Genomic DNA, 17797 nt, shown 5'->3' with positions numbered 1-17797 from the left:
TTGTGAAACACTGCTTCAAAATTACAAAAAGGGGGCTGCGGATGTAGCTCAGTGGTAGACTGCCTCTGGGTTCAATCTCCAGTACTTCAAAGGAACACTACCACTTGTGCCCCTCCCCTCACCCTAGTTCTGCTAATAATTGAGTGCTCTGTCAATGTAAGCCATAGTTGATTTCATCTTAAGAGAGCAGATTGGTAATTCAGAACAAAGAATGGTAAAAGGCACTTTAAAAGTCTCATTCAGGGTTTGGTCAGTAGATGACATTTCCTTTCTCCCCACATCCTGGCTTTGGACCTCCTCTCCCACCATCAGTCTTTAGTTTGACAGAAAGGTTGATTCTACAGGTTCTGGCTCGCAATAGCACGTGGGAAGAAAGATGTAGATCCTTGTTTACATTTCTACTTTGTGTATCTGAGAAGGTCCAGTTTTCCACATGGTAGCCTTCTTGAATTCCTGCTTAATCTATTTTAGCTTTATAGAAAACTAGTGTGCTACTGTGGAGTTCTACACACCCTTACTCCTCCCACCAAATTTTCCTTATTGCTAACACCTTACATTTTAGTGGTACATTTGTTACAATTGATAACCCATTCTGTAGTGAATGGATGAACTACGATAGTTCCAGAGAATGGAATATTACTAAACACTAAAAATGAGTTCTCAAACCATGAAAGAGGAACCTTAAATGTATATTACTAAGTTAAAGAAGCCCATCTGAAATGGCTACCTAGAATATAATTCGACTGTGTTGCGTTCTGTAAAATGTTGAATTATAGAAACAACAAAAAGATAAGCGGTTGCCACTGGTTAGAGGAGTAGGCAGAGCACAGAATTTTTAGGGCAGTGAAAGTACTCTTAATGATACTATAAAGGTAGATAAATGTCATTATACAATTGTCCAAATCCATAGAATGTACAACACAAAATGTGAATCTAATGTTATCTGTGGCCTTAGATGGGATGAGGCATGTTGATAGTGGGGACGGTGTGTGTATAGGAAGTGAGGTGGGGCAGGAGGTATATTGGAACTGCAAAGAAGTTGTCTCAAAACTAGAAGGGAAAGGTGTTTTCCCCCACAGCAATCCAGCTTTGGAGACAATCTACTAGTGACATGTGCTTCTTCCCCCCAAAACAACAATGAAGTGTTCTGTGTGCCAACAACATAGCTTAAAAAAAAAGTAAAACAAAATTCTGCATTTTTATAAAACTTGATTAAAAAAAAAGGCATTTCAACATGTACAGTCCCCAGAAGGCCACAGTTACCAAAAATGCACACACTTCCCTTGGTGTCTCCAGCTCCTTTCGCTCTCTGTGCCTGGTCTGTTTTGGCATCTCCATTTTCTGCAGGGTTATTCCCGTCCTTGCTGGTCTCAGCTTCTCCCTTCTCTCTCCCTCCTTTTGAGGGTCCTTTTTAGGCTTAGGCCCTGGCTTTGGAGGAGCAGGTTTAGCAGACAACTTGCAGATCTTGGCTTTATCTCCTTTAGCATCCCCTGCAGCCTTTCTCTTGGGCAGGATGGTGACGGCAGCGGATGTAGGCGCTAGACGCGTGGATGTAGCTGTGTGCAGCTGTGGTCCACCCAGGGTCGTTCTTACCGCCTCTTCTTCACTCTGCTCCTGTCCTTGTCTTTAATTTCTCCTCCTTCAATGGGTCTTACTACCCCTACCCACTTTTAGGGCAGAAAGTTCAAATCCTACCTCTTTTATAACTAGAAAAATAAGTTAAATCCATATTCTTCCTGGCTTCTTGTTTTAGCTTCTTGTTTCCATCACATCTCAGCCTAGAAAGTCACTCTGCTCTTCATAATCACTTTCTCAATTTTTGCTTTCTTCTCTTTCCAGTCTGAATCCTTCTACAATACTACTCAGGCTAACAGTCCAACTCTTAATATCCAGTTCCCTCTGTTTCTCATTGAACATCTTGTCCTTTGACACCATTTACTACTTTCCTGAAGTCTTTTCTTAGGTGTATGTGACAATATTCCACTGTTTTCTTGTGCTCGTCTTAGCAATTTGTCTGCTCCTGTGGCTCACGTTCTTTGGCTTGTCCATTATCACTATTTCTCAGATTGCTTCTCTTGTCACTAATTCTTGTCTATAAGTGTGGCCCATTCAGATCTTCTCACCTCACACCACTCTGATTTATGTGCTGACAGTTCCCAAGTAGAATCTCCAGCCATGTACATTTACTTCAGCTGCGGGTTTGGTTTACTTGTTTTTGGATCTGTTTTGGGCCTCTGCACTGAGATAATCCACAAGCTCCTGAGCAGCAACACATTCAGTTCAAGGTTCTCAGTTTTGATGATCCCTTGTGCCCACCCTTTGACTTAAAGGAAAAACCCAAGCCATCATTGTTGACTCCTCTTCCTTACTCATGCTTCTCATCTGGTCTGACCAAACTTCATAGTTTGTTTCCTAATATTGTTTTTCTCCTCTTGAATGACTTCAATTACACTGTCATGGTTTGGCTCCTTGTTATTTTTTTGCCCAGTACATAGAAAGTGTTCAACTAATACTTAGCCCACATGAATGAGTGAAGTAGCTAGTGAATGGGTGTGTGAATCAGGATATCTGTCAGGATTCCTCCCATGCTGGCAGCTGCAGTTCTCATGACTAGTCTCCCTGTTTTCAGTCCAGGCAATTTCAGTTCATCATCCTGATTAATTCGTCATTCAGTAAATACTATTCCAAAGTGTAAATCTGTTTGACAGGCCTCAGTGGAAAACCTTGGGTCATATTTTGTTTCAGGATAAACTGCAGATTCCTTAGTGTCACACTATCCTCTGATGTGGCACCTTCCTCTTTAGGACTCTAGCCCTCCTGCCCTTCACGTCAAGCCATTCTGTCTGGTGGAGCTAGATGACAGTGCGCCCTGCCTCCCTGCCTCCCGTGCTACTCTCCCTCCCTCTTGTGCTTCACCTCACTAAAACCCATTGGTTCTGCAGCGCCCATTTACAAGTTCCTCATCTGGGAAGCTGCACACCCTCAGGATGGGCTCAGTGCTCTTTGGATCCCAGTCAGTCACAGCACTTGCCTCACTCCTTCCAGCATTGACGGACTGGTTGTTTTTCCTTCCTAGACTGAGGAAACATTGAAGGTAGAGGCCTCGACTTACTCAGCTTTGTGTTCTTAGTTCTTCTAATGATGTTAACTCCCAGTAAGTCCTCAAAAAATAATGTAGGAACCAGAAACTCAGGGTAGTGTGAAAGATCATGGGCATAGGCCATGACGGATGTTTTCCCATGAGTCAGAGAATGTTAATCCATAAATTTTATCAAGGAATGGGTCAAATGGCATTCTGTTGAGCCTCTAAAGGAAAATCATTCCTTGCTTTTTATCTGATGAAGCTTAAGTGAATTGAGTCAAATGTTTGTACCAGAGTTAATCAGCATGTATTTATTGAATGCCTTCTGTATGGGAGGCACTGTGGAAGGAAAGTGTCTGAACTGGAAGCTGTGGGGATAGTTGCTCTTCTTGGAAACAGAGCTGTGTAGTAAACTAAGAGTAATTTGGCTTTCTTACTATCTGTTAATTTTTTCCCTCTCCTTGTTAATATGTTGTGAGAAATTTAAGATGGTTATCTTTCCTTTAATATCTTTAAAAAATATTTTTAGATGAACATGAGTGCTTTATTTTTTATGTGGTACTGGGAAACGAACCCAGTGCCTCACAATGCTAGGCAGACACTCTACCACTGAGCCACAACCCCCGCCCCTCCCCACTCCTTTAATATCTTTATCCTCAGTATTTCTTGCTGGTTGAGTCTTTTAAGAACTGTTTTTATGGTAAAAAATATATTTTTAATGGAATTTTAAAAAATGGTCATAAGAATTAGATTCTGTACTAAGTTTTTACTTTAGAATGTCTAAGCTTGGGAACTTACAGTTGTTCTCAATTTTAGGTTGACTGTGCATTGTCACTTATTCGACTTGGAATGGAGCGGCATATTCCTGGTTTGCTAGTTCTGTGTGATAATTTGGTTACTCTGGAAACACTGGTTTATGAAGCTGGGTGTGACTTAACCCTAACCTTGAAAGAACTCCAGCAAATGAAAGACATTGAAAAACTAAGATTACTGATGAATGGCGTAAGTTTTATTTTAACATTTTTTTAAGCATTCTCTGTACTTTGACTAATATAAATCTTGAACCAAAAATGAAATGTTCTTCAAACTTGAAAACTGAGTACATAAAGGTTTCCTGATCTTTTTTTCTCCCAAAATCAAACGTCATGGGTATGTTACTGAAGTGATGTAAAGCTGTGTTGACTGTTATGCCTGGCTTGCCTTTTCTCTTTCTCCATTCCTCTATCATCTGTCCCCTTTTCCATCCTCCTTTTCTTCACTCCGACCCCCCCCCCTTTTTTTTTGCTTTCTTTTCCCTTTAAGCAACCCAGTGAAACTTGGTTTGTTTTGTACGTGGGACTCCCCTTATGAGACTTAGGTAGATCTTTTGGGGTAATTAAAAAAAGTGATTGCATAATTTTAGGGATAATGAGTAAAATTATCAGTGTCATTTGAAGTTTTGTGAAGGTGGATATAAAGGAGCAAAATGAAAAGAGGAAAGGAATGGAGGGATTCTGGACTTTTCTAGATGTAGCTCCTTTCCAAACCTCTTTGCTCTTCTCCCTCCTTCTGTTCTTGTGCCTTTTCCTCTTGGTCTAAAGTCTCCTCCTCTGCCTGTTCACATATTCTTCCTCTTCCCTCTTCTGGGTATCCTCTTTGCTCTGGAGGACCTCATGACTATGTAGTGGCATGAGCAGATGGGCCACAGTGGTATTGTTGCTGTACCCCCACTATTCCCAGGTAGAAGGTGACTCATTCTTTGATGCCTGTTGGTACATATGTAAGTGGTGACCTGCAGTGTCTGTTTTAGAAAGTATGCACAGCCTCTGTTTAACATCATCTGACTACTGGTAAACTTTAGGACTCGTGTGGGATAATGCACTATTTAATGCTAATTTTTTTTTAATGTTCTTTCAGTGTTCTGAGGACAAATATGTGACAAGTGCCTACCAATGGATGGTTCCGTTTCTCCATCGTTGTGAGAAACGGTCTCCTGGTGTAGCTAATGAGCTACTAAAAGAATATTTAGTAACTTTAGCTAAAGGGGATTTAAAATTTCCCCTGAAGATATTTCAGCATTCCAAACCAGATGTAAGTAGAAACTCTAACTTAAAATTCCCTGCATTTTTTAAATTTATAGAAATAGGTTTTTAAAAATAAATTTCTATAAAAGACTTTGCAGATAATTCCTTTTATACAGAAATGGCTGCCTTTCTTTAAAAGTGTTTCAGTAGTGTAGTGTGAAAATTTTTTCCAAAAGTTCAGAAAATTGTTTATTTTTATTTGTTTTAAAGTTTGTGAACTATCTACTATATGTTGGAAACTGTTAATACCAAGAAGATGAATCGTTGATAGGAATTCAATACCTATCATGTCTCAAGTGTTAAAATATTTAATTAATAATCCTATGAAATAGATACTTTTACTATCTTAATATAGAGGAAAGGAAAGTTGTGATCTAAAGTGATTAGGTACTAGCCCAGGGTTACACAGTAGGTAGAAGAACTTGCATTCAAATACAGTATTGTAATGCCACAACTGTTCTTAACTTTTACATTGTATGATACCACTAATAGGAGATGGTTTCTGCCCTTGAGTACATTCAAATAGTTTATGAAAATATTTATGCTCTTATAAGGTATCTTGTAATTATTCTTAATTACTGTTATATCTACTTAAAGAGTACTGTATAACTTTGAATTTCTAAAGGGTTCACATTGACTGATGGTAAAGTCATTTTATTAAGTACAGCATACCTTTGCATTTGACAGTGTCTTAATTTAGCCACAGATCAAATATGCTATTTCTAGTGATAGTGCCTCCTTTTCTGTTGAGGGGCACTCAAGCAAGATGGCATGGTCACTTGAGTCCTGACTTTGTAGTAATTTTCAAAACATTATATTTGGGTTCAAGCAGAAAGCATTTCAGACTTCTTCGAATTTAAAATTCGCATTGAGACTATTTTCTTGCCCTATGCTTTGTTCGTAAGTCCACTAAGATTTATGGTCATAGAGCAGTATAATGAAAATTTAAAGGAAAAAAATGCTACATTGTACGCTTTTGGTTTCTAAAAGGTCTGTCAGAAATGTGTGTTCATTGGTTACTTAAAATTTTCCATCTTCTCATAAGCAGTCTGCACTTAGTATTCTGGTTTTAAATGTGCAGTGGTTTACTGTGAGCTGAGGTGGGTTGCTTATGGCAGCAGAATAGCATGTGAGAAGCAGGATAGATTGAATATGAATGTTTTATGAGGAAGAAAGAAGCAACTTTAAATTCTTTCCAGTAATCTTATTTGTGATACTTCTTCCTCACAGAATCTTGCATATCATTTGTTTGTAGTCAGCTTTTTGTTTCTACTCGGCAATTTAGCATGAACCTTTTGAATAAACCATACAGTCATTTGCCTTTGTTGAAACATGTGAACATCAAAGCAGAGAAGCTTCAGGGCCTGTGCTTCCAGCCTGCCTCTCCAGCCTTGTTTCTCTCCAGGAGAATGAGACCGTTCACAGTGAACTTCTCGACTCTTCACCCTGTCAGGCTCACTCTTGGCTTTCTGTATTTTATGTCATATTTCCTTTGTTTAGAATGGTGATTCCCCCTTTTCATTCACTTCACAAATAACTGCCTATCCTTCAAGTCCTGCTCTTCTAGATTCTCTCTACTGTGAAATCTTCCTCGACTTCTCTATGCTCTGACAGGTCTTTGTACTTGCTTCTATTATAGCCCTTATCATACTGTGTTGGGATTATTTGTTCATGTTTGTCTTTCTTTCCTTTATTCCTTCTCTGTATGTCATTCATCTCTTTATTACCAGAAAATAGCATGCTGCCTATAGTGAACAAGAGCTCCATTCACTTTGGCAGAACAAATGTAGGAATGAAGGATTGAAACTTGGTTTCATTGGGGGTGCTTTAGATCACTTGTTTATATTTATTTACTTGACTAAGATTGTACTGGGAGTATTGTTTGTATTTCACTTAATTTTTTATGAAAAGAAGGTACCTTAGATCTGCCATGAATGATGCACAGAGTATTTTAATAATTTAACAGCAGCAATGGCTTCTTTATCAGACAGCTTAGATCAAGTATGCTGCATGAACAAATGATCTCTGTGTTAATACTGTGCAACAGCAAATATGATTTTTCTCACAAGTGTCACATCTGCTACAGTTGGGCTTCTGCTGTGTTCCATGTGTTATTTACTTGGCAAATGAGGCAGAAAAATTTTCTATCCTGTGGCCCAGGAAAACAATAGTAGACTCCCAGTGGCTTTTAAAACTATAGCTAAAAAAAGGGGCTCAAGTTGCTTCCTCACTTTCTCCTGGCAGAAGAAAGTCTGATGGCCAAGCCTGACACTAAAGGTCAGAAGAGCAATTCTTTCATGGGAAGAGGGAAGCTAATACTTAAGAGCCAAGGTCACAGTGATAACGAAGGTCTTGAAACTCCTCTGCACCTGCCTGACGAGGTCCTTCTAAATCACCTCGTGTACCTCAAAGTTTATTCTACTTTATAACTCCTAAAACACTCTTCTGATTGTAAGCCATTGCTCTGTGACTGAATCTGTCATTGGAAAGTGAAACTTGAGGGGGGCAGGTCTGGGCATTAATGTCATGGGGACACAATCTCCTGCCTTCTCAGTGTTTTCTGTCTTCCAAACTGGTGACTTTTGAATGTGTCTGTACATCAGAACCATGTACACATTAAAAAAGTTTCTATGCCTTTTTCAGATACAATGGAGTAGAATTTGGGGGGGGGGTGTGTCTTGGGTATACTTTTAGTAATTTATCCAGTGATTTTGATGGAAAGCCAGGGCTGGGTACCACTGTTTCAAATGTCCTTTCTTTTAACCAATGGGAATTTACTTCTTAGCTTTGTTAAAGTACCATCTTTTAAGTTTGTTTCTAATTACATAATTCAGTGGGCAATTTTAGTTTTAAAATTATATTTTCTAATTTAATATTTACTGTAGAATAAAACATAAAGATAGAAATAATGTTGTTTCTGACAGCATCATTGACTAAATGTTCTGAAAATTCTTTTACTCTAAAGTATTTAAAATTAGTCATTAAATTATTAAAAATATGTTTACCTGTGGTGCTGAGCTTCAGAGAAAGTAAGGGGAATTCCTGCTGGCCAAAAGTGAAGCAGAAGGAAGTCAGAGAAACTCAGGAGAAGTTAGTGGTTGCGTGGGTGGGGGTGTGGTTTTCTGTTCTACTCCTAACTGCGGCATTGTCAGTGAAAGTGCAGAATAGAAAGCTTCCTACCCATTGGCACGTGAAGACCGCCAAGAGGCGTGACTGTGCTGGCATGTACTTTTCACTAGAGGGGTGGGGATGGGCAGCCCTCTAACAGAGCAGTGTTCAGTCAAATCTGTTGTTATCTGTGATAAAACTGGACCTGGTTCTCTTGGTGATAGCAAAAGCAAAACTTCTTTGAGGGACTCACATTTGAACAGATGTGTAAGAATATTACAGATAAATCTTGAAGATGAGTTTACAATTCAGTTTTACAAAACCCAAGGAAAATATCTATAGGCAAGATTGAGTGGGCAGAACCTTGCTCTCCTTCCACTCTGATAATAGATGATCAGATATAGGCTATGAAATACATATTTTCAATCCTTAAGATATGAGGAAAGAAACAAAGACATGAGAAGGAATGGAGAAACTGAAAAAAATGAGCTGAGATTTGAAAATAAGCCATTTAGAACTTATAGAATTGAAATTATAATAAAAGCAAAAATTTAAATGGAGGAATTCAAAGGAATTGAAGACAATTTAAGAAAGAATTGAAATCTGGAACACAATTTAAGAAACTATCTGCAATGTAGAACATAAAGTGAAAAGACATGGAGAATAGGCAGGGCAGGTCTGATGTAGGACTAGCAAGAATTCTAGGAAGAGTCTGATGGTCTGTCCATGTCCTAGTAGAATGTTGTTTTAATTACAGAGAATTGGGACTATTTATTTTTGGTACCTGGGATTGAACTCGGGGGCACTCAGCAACTGAGCCATACCCTCAGCCCTATTTTGTATCTTATTTAGAAACACGGTCTCACTGAGTTGCTTACTGCCACGCTTTTGCTGAGTCTGGCTTTGAACGCGAGATCTTCCTGCCTCAGCCTCCTGAGCCAATGGGAGTACAGGCATGTGCCTCAGTGCCTGGCTGGAGTATGGTCTAATGTCTGAGGATAGTATTCCTTTGTAGTTTTTTTTCCCCAACTAATTTTTAAGTTATTCTTGGATATTTTTTTTTCCATTTAAACTTTGGTATCAGCTTGTCTAATTTCCTGACAGCTTATTTGTATTTCCTTGTGATTATATTGAATCTATAAATTAACATAGGGAGATTACTATATTAATGTTCAATCACCCTCTTCAAAAGTAGAATATTTTATTCTATTTGTTTGCCTTTTTTAAATGTTTCAGGAGTGGTTAAAATTTTTGATGTTTTGCATATTTTTTTGTTAAATCTATTCCTAAGTTTTTAATTTTCTGTCCCTCTTACAAAGTGAAGTTTTCTCTTCCCTCATTTCTTGTTTTTTTTTTTTCATGTGTGAATATGAAAGCTCTTGATGCTGCGTGTGAAGTTTGTATTCTTCCTCACTGACTTCTTATATTGCTTGACTCTCTGGTGTTTTCCAGGTATTCTATCTTATCATCCGTGTTCTTTTCTATGTATCTATAATGTATAATTTTAAGTTTTTAGTTTTTGAAATTGATTCTCTTGCATTTTACCTTGCTTTGCAATGCAGACTTGAGATGCCCATGTTTGGAAGGCTCATTGTGTCAAGTGAGAATGTCCTGCATGGACTATATTCTTTTAGTTTAAGAAAGGGCAAAAGATGGTTTAATAGTGACCACTGAGAAGTTGAGAAAAGGAGGATGAAGATAAGAACAAGTGTGTCTTAGCTTGTCTACTGTAAGACTTCATGTAGGGAGTCTGACAGGCATAAGGAAAATTGTCTTATAAATTTGAGCATTGATTAATGTACACAATAGATTGTATTAAGGAAGATATGCTGAATGTTGTAAGAGAAGAATAAGTACCATAAGAATATATAGAGAAAAGGAGATCTTTGTATAAGAGTAATATTTTTTTTTAATGAACTAGCATGTATTGAACCTATGCATGGACCATGGACACTTGGGAAAGTCCACTTTAAGTCGGTCAAATGGAAATAAAACTAAATTGCTAGGTAGGTATAGGACAGTTGGTAAACCTGTATTCTTTTCACTTATTATTCTAATAATTTATACATGACAGTAGAATGTATTTTGACAAATCCTACATAAATGGACTGTAACTTCTCATTCTTGTGAGGCACATGATGTAGACTTATGCAGGTCATGTAATCATATATGCACATAGGGTAATAATATCTGATTCATTCTATTATCATGTAAACATATGTTCTTGAGAAGACATTCCAGGTAGAAGTGGACTGAGACAAGTAGATATAATCAAGCTTATATAGAATTTAGATTACAGCAAGTATAGTCAGCGTTCTGTGTCCATGGGCTCTGCATCCATTGCTCAAATCTCTGTGTGCTTAGAATTAACCTACCATGGAAATCAACCAACCGTGGATCAAAACATTAAAAAAAAAAATCTGTACTTAACACACATAGACCTTTTTCTTGTCATTATTCTCTAACTACAATATAGCAACTATTCACCTAGCATTTACATTGTTTTAGGTATTATAGGTAATCTAGAGATCAAGTAAATATACAGGTGGATATGTGAAAATCATGTAAATGCTATGTCATTTTACATAAGGGATTTGAGAATCTGCAGATTCTGGTATCAGCAAGGGTTCTGGAGTCAATTCCCACAGATGCCTAGTGCCTCCTGGAATTTAATTTGGGTAAAACAAAACTTTCTGTAGGGTAAGTGGTTCTTGGCACTAGAAAGATGGGCTGGCAGGTAACCATGAAGGTTTTGGATAAAAAGTCAGAAGTTCATTCTTGACCATTCACATTGAAAGACTACTAAAGGATTTTTTAGCATAAACTTTTGAGTATATATGATTAAGTACAAACTCTAGAACATTGAACTTAAAAATGACTCTTTAAAATGTGTCCATGGCAGGAAGCCTGAAGATCAAATAAAACATCAAGGATTTGGGCTTGTTTTCAGATGGTTTCCCAAATTGTTCCTTGACTAAATCTAGTTTGAGTGTTTCATCTTCCTGGGGTGTGCTCTTACCATATGCAAGTTATTACCATATTCCCCCCAGTCTCCTCAGTCTCCCTGCATGCAGGTCAAAGTCCCCTGCAGGATTGTGAGAGCTTGTGTTGCTTAGTTTTGGCTCTCGAGCCAATGGTCTGGATTTGAATCATGACTTTGCCACTTCCTAGCTTTACAAGCATGAGCAAATCATTTGATCTCTTGGCACTTTGGTTTTCCCTTAATGTACAATGGAAATAAGACTTGCAATAATCTTAGAGGGTTGTTATGAGGATTTATAAATTAATGCATGCAAGCACTTACAACTGGAAGCTGGCACAAAATAAGAAACCAAGAAAAGTTATTTTTGTTAATTTATAATAATACCCATTTTTATTGTTCTCTTGTCCTTTTGTTACCAGTTAATCACTTTGCAGCTGTGGGCAATCCTTTGTCAGATGTTAGTGCCAACTTAATGACGATAAGTGTTTTCTTAATACCTGTGGACATGTATGTAAATCTTTTGACTCAGCTGCTTTAGAAAACTTTGTTTCCCTGGTAACCTTGAATGTTTTTTTTATTTGCATCCATTAATTTGAGTTTTTCTTTTTCTTTTTTTTAATTAAGCAATAGAAATTTATTTCCTATAGCTCTGGAGACTTAAAGTTCAAAATTGAGGTACTTGTAAGGTAGATTTCATTCTGAGCCCTATGCTCATGGCTTATAGGTGGCTACCATTGTCCTGTGGTTACATGTCCTTTGTGCTTGCAAGAAAGAGGAAGAAAGGTGTGCACCACATTGAGGGTTAGGGTGTCAACATTAGGGGGAAGTGGGGGACATACTTTAGTTCATAGTGCCCCCTATAGAGAGGTAATGAAAAATTGGGAGTAGTTAAACTATTGAAAACTCAGGCTGAACAACAGAAGGCCTCTTTGGCAGCTGTCAAAGTTCCATCTTCTGCAGTGGGAGTGGGAGAGCAGGGAAAGCTGAAGACCAGGGCCTGAGGGTGCAGCTCAGTGGTAGAATGTTATTAGCGTGTAGGAGAGGCCCTGGGTTTAATCCCCAGTAGAAACAAATATTGACTTAAGTTTTCTAAGAAAATGCCTTTGTTTGGCAGCTCTTCCCATCACTTTCCCATCTGTTTTGTGTATATTGGGGAGTTTCTACTAAAATGCTGAAATGCAAGAGATCATTATTACAGAAATTATCCTAAACTTACTTTTTGTTGAAAACAACTCTTAAGAAAGTAGTTTCAGGCTTTCATTTGGTTTCTGTGGTGGTAAAGTTTAAGTGCTCTGCATGTATTTATTTACCTAATTCTCTGAAGCTTTCATTTTGGTTTCTGTGTTGATAATAATGTCTTCCACATTTAATAGTTGATTTAGCCTTCACTACCCCTCCTTAGGAAGGTGTTGTTAATATTTGTTTTATAGAGGAGTAAAACAAGGAACAAATCGGTTATTTTTGTGTATCAGAAAATACTGCAAGAATGGAAATCTGTGGTTTGCAGGGAGAAATGGTGTATGCTGTATAGAAAGTGGCCTGAAGTGGTCATTTTTCTGCATCAGAAATAGATTATGTTACGTGGTTTGTGTACAACTACATTACAGTTGGACTTCTGAACAGAATGTCAGTACTGTGTAGTTAAATGAATAATGTATAATACATACTGAAAAAAAATAATAGGTTCGAGCATTTTTAAATATTAAAGAATTTTATGTCTTTGTAATTGGAACCCAAAGAATTTGGCTCCAGGGTTAGAAATGTTATTTTTAATGAATTGCCTTTTCAGTTCACTGTGCTTTTCCTCTCTGCTTTATCTTGAAAGGGTCATAAATTGACAAGTCTGTTTTCAGCAGATGCAAAGCTTATGGGTTACAAATTATCTTTTCTAGCTGATTCTGTAATTAAAATGTGATTTCATTTAGAATTATTAAAGACCCCAAAGTCTTTAAGCTGAACAAAAATCAAGATTTGTTTCTGTGGCTGATTAATTGCACTATTTAATATTCTATTGGCAGTGGTACTGGGCTAGGGAGAAACAGACTGTGAATCTATTGACATTTAGTACAAAATGCTTTATTTTTTCTAGCTGAAGCAAAAAATTATTCCTGATCAGGATCAGCTGATGGCAATATCGCTAGAGTGCATCTATAACTGTGAACGAAATGATCAACTCTCTCTTTGCTATGACATCTTAGAATGTCTGCCACAAAGAGGATATGGGTAAGAGTCCATAGGCCAATCTTACTGTCCTTTTATTCTAACATTTAAAATGAAAACATTGCTTCCCCAAATATTCATCATAGAGAATTTTTGGAATGTGAAAGAAATACAAAGAGAAAAATAAAATCATCTGCAATCCTGTTGTGTAGAGCTAAACTCATGTTCTTCTACCATTATATGGGAAGTTCTAGTATATTTTAAACTACTATATAATTTTGTTAAACTTGATAATTATCTGTTAAAAAATAAAAATGTCATTACCACAAAAAATTCTTTTTAGCTGGGTGTGATGTGCTGGCACATGCCTTTAATCCTAGTGGCTCAGGAGGCTGCAGCAAAATAAAAAACAGATGTGGCTCAGTGGTTGAGTGCCCCTGGGATCAATCCCTGGTATCCCCCACCCCCAAAATCTTTTCATTAGTGGATTGGTACTGATTGATTTTGTTTTCAGTTGTGTTTTAATTGTCATATTTATCTGCTAAAAGTGTATGTATTCTGTGAATTGTTCTTGGTGCTTACCTGTGTTAGTCCTCAGGGGACATGTACTAGTGATGGATGAATGTGTATAATTTTTAAGTACTTTTATGTTTAAATGGAATCTTATATATGTGCTTTTTGATTATTGAGTTGGATGCAAATTGGAAGTCAGGTAACAGTCATTCCTTTAATCCTTTTTAAAAATCTAGCATATAATACAATTTTTACATCTGGAAAAGAATTCACGTTGCTTACAACACTTGAAAGAGCAGGAAGGGAAAGTCAGCAGGCCTGTTCTAAGCCTTTGTAACTTCAGTCATTTAACCTCTTGTCATTTTCTTATTTGCAAGATGAGATATTTAAACAGGAAAGCTCCTTATCCATTTTCTCTTTCCTTGTCTGTCTCTTGTCCTTTCTAGAAAATATTTTTCATGAAAGTAGACACCTGTTTTGCAATTCACTGTGAAATAATTATCATGCAGTCATTAATAGTACTGAAATCAGATGAAAAATTAATGGTAAAGCAATATAGTAAAGCATTATCCCAGCGACTATTTTTCTTTTATTTTTAAAGGTGAAATTTACATTTATAAAGGCAAGGTCTGACTGCCATTTTCCTAGTCACCTTAGCCAGGCTGGCATCACTTATAGTCAAATAGCCTGACATCGCATGTCTGTCTTCTGATGTGATGCAGCATGAAGGACCTAGTATTTCAGTGCCCTGAGGAGTAATTGTGCTAGAATTGTTCACTCTGGATCTATCACTTTTCGGCCAAACTTCTATAGTTGAAACAGGAATTAGAAAGACAATTTAAATAGCCATGAAGAAAATAGGAAATTTCTGCAAGTCAGTTGGTCTTTTTCCTATAGAAAGTTGTTATTGAAAAAAAGAAGTGAGGTGCTTTTGTAAAATACATTAGTCCAGAGGGACATGATCCCCTCTTAATTTTTAAAAATGATGTAATGTATGAACACAGTTGAAACCAGGCAATTTAAGACTGATAGTAGACAACTGTTCATGGCCTCCTTTCTTCATCTTTAAATACCTGCCTTCATAAAAGCAGACAACTTTCATAATTTTTATTATCTTAATATTAGGCTTGTTAATATTGCAATTTTAGATCATTCTTGGTATGCTTTTATGGAAATGCTTTCCTTTTTCTGTTTGTATTCCTACTATTTTTTTTGTCATTACAATTATGCAATTGGGCTGGGGATGTGGCTCAAGTGGTAACACGCTCGCCTGGCATGCGTGCGGTACTGAGTTCGATCCTCCACCACATAAAAATAAAAGATGTTATGTCCACTGAAAAACTGAAAAATAAATATTAAAAAAAATTCTTCTCTCAAAAAAACCCACAATTATGCAATATTGTTTACACAGAGTTAGGTGTTTTTGTTTCCTTTTGATTCAAGTTTGTTTTCCCTGGATTGGATAATCGCCTATTCTTTGTCCTTCAATCTTTCTAATACCATGATCACACCCTTCCAGTAGATAGAAGGCCAGACTGTGTGTGCAATTATAGGTGCACGATCTTTTTCCTGCAAGGTCTGAAGGTACTGCTCTTGTCTCCTCCAGGTTATTGAGAAGCCCAGTGCTATTCTGAATCATAGTGCTTTACGTGTGGTTTTCTTCCTTTCTACAGGGTTTACTATCTTATCCTCGTCCTTAGTGTTCTGAAATACCTTAAAAATATTTTCTTGCAAGTCTGAATTTGTTGTGTTGTTCATTGACTAGTCTACTCCATTCTGGAAGCTCATAACTTTCAGTCCTGTGGGAAATATATTTTTTTCCTTAACGAGTTTATTTGTACTTTTCTCCTCAAATTCCTGTTTTTCAGAAGTTAGATCTGTGAATTTTGTTATTTAACTGTAGCTCTCATTTAAGACCTTTTACTGCCCTTTTCATTCTGTTTCTCACCTTTGATCTGGGGTATTTCTTTCGTCTTATTTTATAATTCAGTTTTTTGAATTTTAAAATTTGTTTTTACCTTTTTAATTTAAATTCTAAGAACTTGTTCATTAAAAAAAAAAATCCCCATCTTGTTTCACAGATGCATGGATACACGTTCTTCTGCTGTCTTTGATCTCACCTCAGTTTCTGGTTTTTCATATTTTATTGTTTATGCCTTTACTCTTAGGAATGTTTTTCTGTTTTTATTCTTGATGAGTAATTTATAGTTAAAGCCCTAAACAGCTGATTGGAAGCCTTGTATTCGTAGAGAGCAGGCTTGTTTCTAGATGAACCTTACCTTAACGTGGTCAGGAAGGGATATTTAAATGGGCGAGACCCTAAAATGCTAACAAGTGTTTTATCTTTTGTTAACTCAGAATAGTACCTCTTTTCCGCCCTTTCCATCTACATGTCTTGTACTTTTTAGTACTGGGGTGTACCTAATCCAGTTGTCTACAGTATGAAGTCCCTCTGTGCTTCCAGGTGTGGAAGAGTGGACTGCCTGTATGAGATAAAAGGACTATAACTGGTGTGCACGCGTGTGCTTATGTTTTCAGAAATACCTGCTGCTTCCAGCCCTTGGCATTCCTTTTTTCGCATATGTGCTGGCTTCCCATTCTTCTTGCAGTTGTTACTTCTCTGCTTTATGTCTATAGCCACCTAATTTGCATCTCCAGATTTTCTGTGCATCTCTTATCCACTGTTGTCTCCTTTCTCTTTCTCTGTTCCTTGTGTGTACACCCCCAGTTCCTTTTGCTGTTTCACTTACCGTCTTTTAAATGGAGTTTGGAAAGGAGTAGAGATAAATGTAGAGTTCCTTCTATCATATTTAATTGGAAGGCCTTTTAGCTCTGTTTCTGTAGTTCTATGATCTGTGGTCCCTTTTTTGACAAGCCCAGCCCCTTCACTATAGCACTACTTGCAGCTGGGTTGCCAGTCTTGTCTCAGTTTTTATTTTTTTAGAGAAGTGATATATCTTACATTCTGCCTGTTAGGTTACAGAAACATTGGTGATTTGTACATCCCGGTCATTCCTTTCTCCTTGTCAAAGTTCTAAGTTCTGACCATTAAGAAAGGATCTCAGCATTCATCCTGTTAATGGTAAAGCTGGATGGAGGTCGAGTAGTACTGAGTACCTCCCTTCTTCAGTTGGGCTTGGGCATCTGTGTGTGGGGAACTTGGTATTACTCAGACCTATGCGAGTATGGCCAGTCTCTCCTTCACATCCTTGGTAAAAAATGGCAGTATATAGCAAATATGCCTCTAACAGTCATGTCCTTCAGTAGGCAGCAAAAGGCAGGTAAAATGGATTGTATTATAGACATTTTGCAGCAAAGTGGTGTTACCCACGGTTTAAAAACTTCAGTGAAGGATTTCAGAATTTCCTTCTATACAGGGCAACGTGATGCAGAGGCTACTCCCTAACCTGTTTTTCAGAGAGTAAGTCCTTGAAGGATTTCTGCTCCAATGAGCTGGGTGGGAAACTCGATGGTTCTCAGCTTGATGCCTCCTGTCTTGGTCCTAAGTGAACTAGACCAAATCATTGAAAAGAATAATCACTTATTCAATGTCAATTCACAAAGGAAGTACACTGCGTTCTTTGGTATCTATGACCATGCTACAGAATGATAATTTTAAAAAGATTACTGCTGAAGGTGTACATTAATGAAAGGTAGCTCTGACGAATGACTTTAGGTAGTCTATACCTGACTGCTCACTCTCGTTTGAAGCCTAAGAAGGCAGTGTAATCTCTGAAAGTTGCACCGAATAGTTGTCAAATAATTTACACCAGGGAGATCAATCATTTTAAAAATAATGAAATAATGAGGCTTTATGTTCAAGTTGGAACATTCGCTGAAATTCAGGGCACTGTGGGAAGGCACTGAGAGTGTCAGGTTGGGACTCTC

At 37.5% G+C, this 17797-nt stretch overlaps 1 protein-coding gene and 1 pseudogene across 3 annotated transcripts in view; one reads left to right on the top strand and one right to left on the bottom strand.

Moving 5' to 3' along the window:
* Positions 1 to 17797, top strand: part of Nbas (NBAS subunit of NRZ tethering complex) — a 330311-nt gene that overhangs the window by 126580 nt on the left and 185934 nt on the right. For all 3 annotated transcript variants that reach the window (XM_058578372.1, XM_046441292.2, XM_046441291.2), the window contains exons 24-26: positions 3899 to 4084; positions 4979 to 5152; positions 13326 to 13459. In XM_058578372.1, the coding sequence (XP_058434355.1) occupies positions 3899 to 4084; positions 4979 to 5152; positions 13326 to 13459 (494 nt within the window). The remainder of the gene's footprint in view (positions 1 to 3898; positions 4085 to 4978; positions 5153 to 13325; positions 13460 to 17797) is intronic.
* On the bottom strand, positions 251 to 3224 carry LOC131424086 (uncharacterized; annotated as a pseudogene).

This window comes from Marmota monax, unplaced genomic scaffold (genome assembly GCF_021218885.2).
Source record: "Marmota monax isolate L192 unplaced genomic scaffold, Marmota_monax_Labrador192_F-V1.1 WCK01_AAM20220418_F8-fsc00010, whole genome shotgun sequence".
Lineage (NCBI taxonomy): Eukaryota > Metazoa > Chordata > Mammalia > Rodentia > Sciuridae > Marmota > Marmota monax.
The sequence above is the reverse complement of the archived record's forward strand: the minus strand, read 5'-3'. Positions and strand labels throughout refer to the sequence as shown.